The sequence below is a fragment of the Penaeus monodon genome, chromosome 13, assembly GCF_015228065.2.
Source record: "Penaeus monodon isolate SGIC_2016 chromosome 13, NSTDA_Pmon_1, whole genome shotgun sequence".
NCBI lineage: Eukaryota > Metazoa > Arthropoda > Malacostraca > Decapoda > Penaeidae > Penaeus > Penaeus monodon.
In genome coordinates this window covers 3,456,302-3,459,837 of record NC_051398.1, presented here as the reverse complement: position 1 = coordinate 3,459,837, position 3,536 = coordinate 3,456,302, and the positions used below count along the sequence as shown (strand labels likewise).

Genomic DNA, 3,536 nt, shown 5'->3' with positions numbered 1-3,536 from the left:
TTTAATGAGAATTAAAATGGCATTCTATTTAAATGCAGACCCCGGTACCGCCTTCTTAAAAAACTAAATCAGTTGGATAATCTAAAACATTGCTAACCATTATCATATCTTTAGTGATGCAAACCCTAAAATAGCTATTGATATTAATTCAGCTATCAAAAAATAAAATGTTTGACGGGCAGTTTAACAAGGAACGACCTTTAAAACCATGATATCATCATCAACCATTATAAACCATTATTGACCAGTAGCTAAACCCGGGACTCCATTAACTGTCAGTACCACAATTCAACCATACCAATTTCTGAAATATCTATCACACGTGCATATTTATGAACTAACATCCTTTCTAATACTAGCTTCCTTTTCAACCAGAACTACCAATGAATCACAAATATCATTAATTTCCCGACTACAAACTATTTATCAGACGAGTAGCTCCAACCAGGAACTTCTTTCAATGAACTCTGTACGTGAGAAGCGCGTTTCTTGTGGGTTTCAAAAGTGCCCCGTATTAATCAGCTCGCGTTAAACAAGGGCGATGTATACTGATCATTCGTCTTGTCACGGACCGGAAAACTGAAGTGTAAATATCTGGTAAAGTGTGTGTTTTGTATGTGTATCGTAGTTGGTTGTGTTTGGTTGTATATATCCCACACAGATACGTGAGTTACACATTGTATAGAACCGCCCCCCCCCCCTCCCTCTCTCTCTTCTCTCTCTCTCTCTCCTCTCTCTTCTCTCTCTTCTCTTCTTCTCCTTTTCCTCTCTTCCTCTTTTCTCTCTTTTCTCTCTCATCTCTCTCTCTCTCCCCCTCTCTCTCCTCTCATCTCTCTCTCTCTATATTAAACTATATATATATATATATTTTAAAATATAAAAATTAAAAAAGTAAAATATCAAAGAAGAGAGAAAAGAGAGAGAGAGAGAGAAAAGAGAGATAGAGAGAGAGAGAGAGAAAGGGGAGAGGAGAGAAAAGGAGAGAGAGAGAGAGAGAGAGAGAGAGAGAGAGAGAGGGGGGGGGGGGGCGGCGGTTCTATACAATGTGTAACTCACGTATCTGTGTGTATATATACAACCAAACACAACCACACCTACGATCACACATACAAAAACACACACTTACCAGATATCACACTCCAGTTTCCGGTCCGTGACAAGAACGCAATGATCAGTATACCATCGCCATTGTGAACGCGAGCTGATTAAATACAGAGCACTTTGAAAACCCAACAAGAAACCAGCTGCTTCTCACGTACAGAGTTCATTGAAAGAAGTTCCTGGTTGGAGCTACTCGTCTGATAAATAGTTTGTAGTCGGGAAATTAATGATATTTGTGATTCATTGGTAGTTCCTGGTTGAAAAGGAAGCTAGATATATAGAAAAGAGATGTTAAGTTCATAAATATGCAACGTGTAGATAGATATTTCAGAAATTTGGTAATGGTTGAATTTGTGGTACTGACAGTTTAATGGTAGTTCCTGGTTGAAGCTACTGGTCTAATAATAGTTTTATTAATGGTTGAACTGATGGTATTATCACTGGTTTAATGGTCGTTCCTTGTTAAACCTGCCAGTCAAACATTTTCATTTTATTGATAGCTGAATTAATATCAATAGTCTAGTTTTAGTGGTTTGCATCACTAAATAGTATATGATAATGGTTAGCAATGGTTTTAATTATCAAATGATTTAGTAACAGAAGCGGATACGTCTTGCTATAAAATAGATGCAGTTAATTATCATTACCATTGTCATCAGTTTTAATGGGTCAGTAGATGCTATCCTGTTTGTGAATTTAAAAAAAATGGACATCTGATTTTTCATTTTAATAAACATGATGCTATTTAACTGGCCAATTTCCTCTGTCAATCGCATGCTACATAACACTGCATGAACAAACGGGAACCTACCTTGACCTATCCAACTGCCCTGCATCTTTTTAGTATTACTGAATAATCGAAAGGGTTTAATCTATTGTATAATGTCAGTAGCTCGTTACAGATCGTTGTCATTGCTGTATCAAACGACATTTCACAATTTCTCATTACTGCACTTATTCCATTAAAATAATTAGTATGATTGTCATCCTAATGATCAAATATAATAAAGAACATACTCGCTATTACTCTTAGGTATCATGATAAGGGTCTGTCATTAATTTTATCCCTATTATGATTAAAGCATTAACATCACATTTTTATTAATATCGTAATTATTAATGAACTGTCAATTTGCTTTATTTAATGGTAAGAACACACAATGAGTTATTTGTCAACCTTTTCATTCATGTGTTTTGTACTTAATTCATAAAATATACAGGATATTTGAAAGAAAAATGTCAATTTCTACAAATATAATTCGTGTCATGGTACCTTAACATTACATGATATCTATATTTGACTATATTACAAGATGAATTATGAATCACAGACATTTCATACTTATACACAATATCTATCTATTGTAGGAAACATTTATCTACTTGGCATCCGAAACACAACTAACATCCATTGCAAAAGAAGAAAGAAACGTGTATAATATATATATACATACACACACACACACACATATATATATATATATATATATATATATATATATATATATATATGTGTGTGTGTGTGTGTGTGTGTGTGTGTGTGTGTGTGTGTGTGTGTGTGTATACATATTCATACATACATATATGTAATACCACATACGAGATAATCACATCACAAATAATGCCCAAATTAACAAGAATTCACCAGGGTTAATCAATGTTTTCTCCTTAAATCACATCGTTAAGAGATAAATAAGATAGGCTATTAATGAGCCGACAATTAACAGGCCAAGAAGAGAAAATCCATAGAGAGTATCCTTGCCATAACCACCCTTGGCCGACCTCCGTTTTCTTTGGTGCGAGAGGGTAGACGATGCCATTTTCGCCTTCGGTCCCTCGTCACTGTTAGAATCTCCTGTGCTCTGAGTAGGTCCTTCCCCTTTTGCTCTTTCGTGGGGATTATAATCTTCCTCGAACTCGAAACAGGAACTGAGAGATTTGAAAAACTTCACGGGTACCGAACGTGGTTTGAGATTGATCAGGTTGATAAGAAGTTCCCCACCGTCGATGAAACTATTTGTTGCCTCGATCAGTGTTGCATCGGACACTCTCTCTCGGAATATTTTCGTCAACCACTTGCCTCCTACGATTGGTATATTCGAGAAAACACAGTCTAGAATCACCTCGACTTCCTCCTTTTGTGATTCTTGTCTCCCGCCCATATTTTCTTCATCCGTGTCCTTATTCCAACCTTTATCTTCTTCGTCACCGATTCCACGATTCGTATCTCCTTGGATATGGAGACTCTCACTCCCCACAATATCTTCGTAAAAATCTCCCAACTGTAGATCATCGCCGTGATTCTCCGTGGGCGTTTCGCAGATTGGATCGCCCGGGGGACAAGGAGGAGGCAGAGGATTCTCGTAAGGATAGGAAGGGGCGTCTGAGGGTTCCGTTGTTGCCGGAAGGATCTTCAGAAGGAGCACAAGCGATCC

At 37.1% G+C, this 3,536-nt stretch overlaps 1 protein-coding gene and 1 long non-coding RNA gene across 2 annotated transcripts in view; both read right to left on the bottom strand.

Annotated features, from left to right (window-relative positions):
* The window catches only part of LOC119580027, a 5,595-nt gene extending 4,310 nt beyond the window's left edge, over positions 1–1,285 (bottom strand). The window contains exon 1 of the long non-coding RNA XR_005229332.1: positions 1,127–1,285. This is a non-coding gene — a long non-coding RNA (uncharacterized LOC119580027). The remainder of the gene's footprint in view (positions 1–1,126) is intronic.
* A 1,336-nt stretch (positions 1,286–2,621) lies between these two features.
* Positions 2,622–3,536, bottom strand: LOC119580469 (the record flags this gene model as incomplete). The annotated part of the gene is given in 1 exon segment (XM_037928620.1): positions 2,622–3,536. A coding segment is annotated over 1 exon segment (762 nt), but the record flags the coding sequence as incomplete, so codon positions are not given.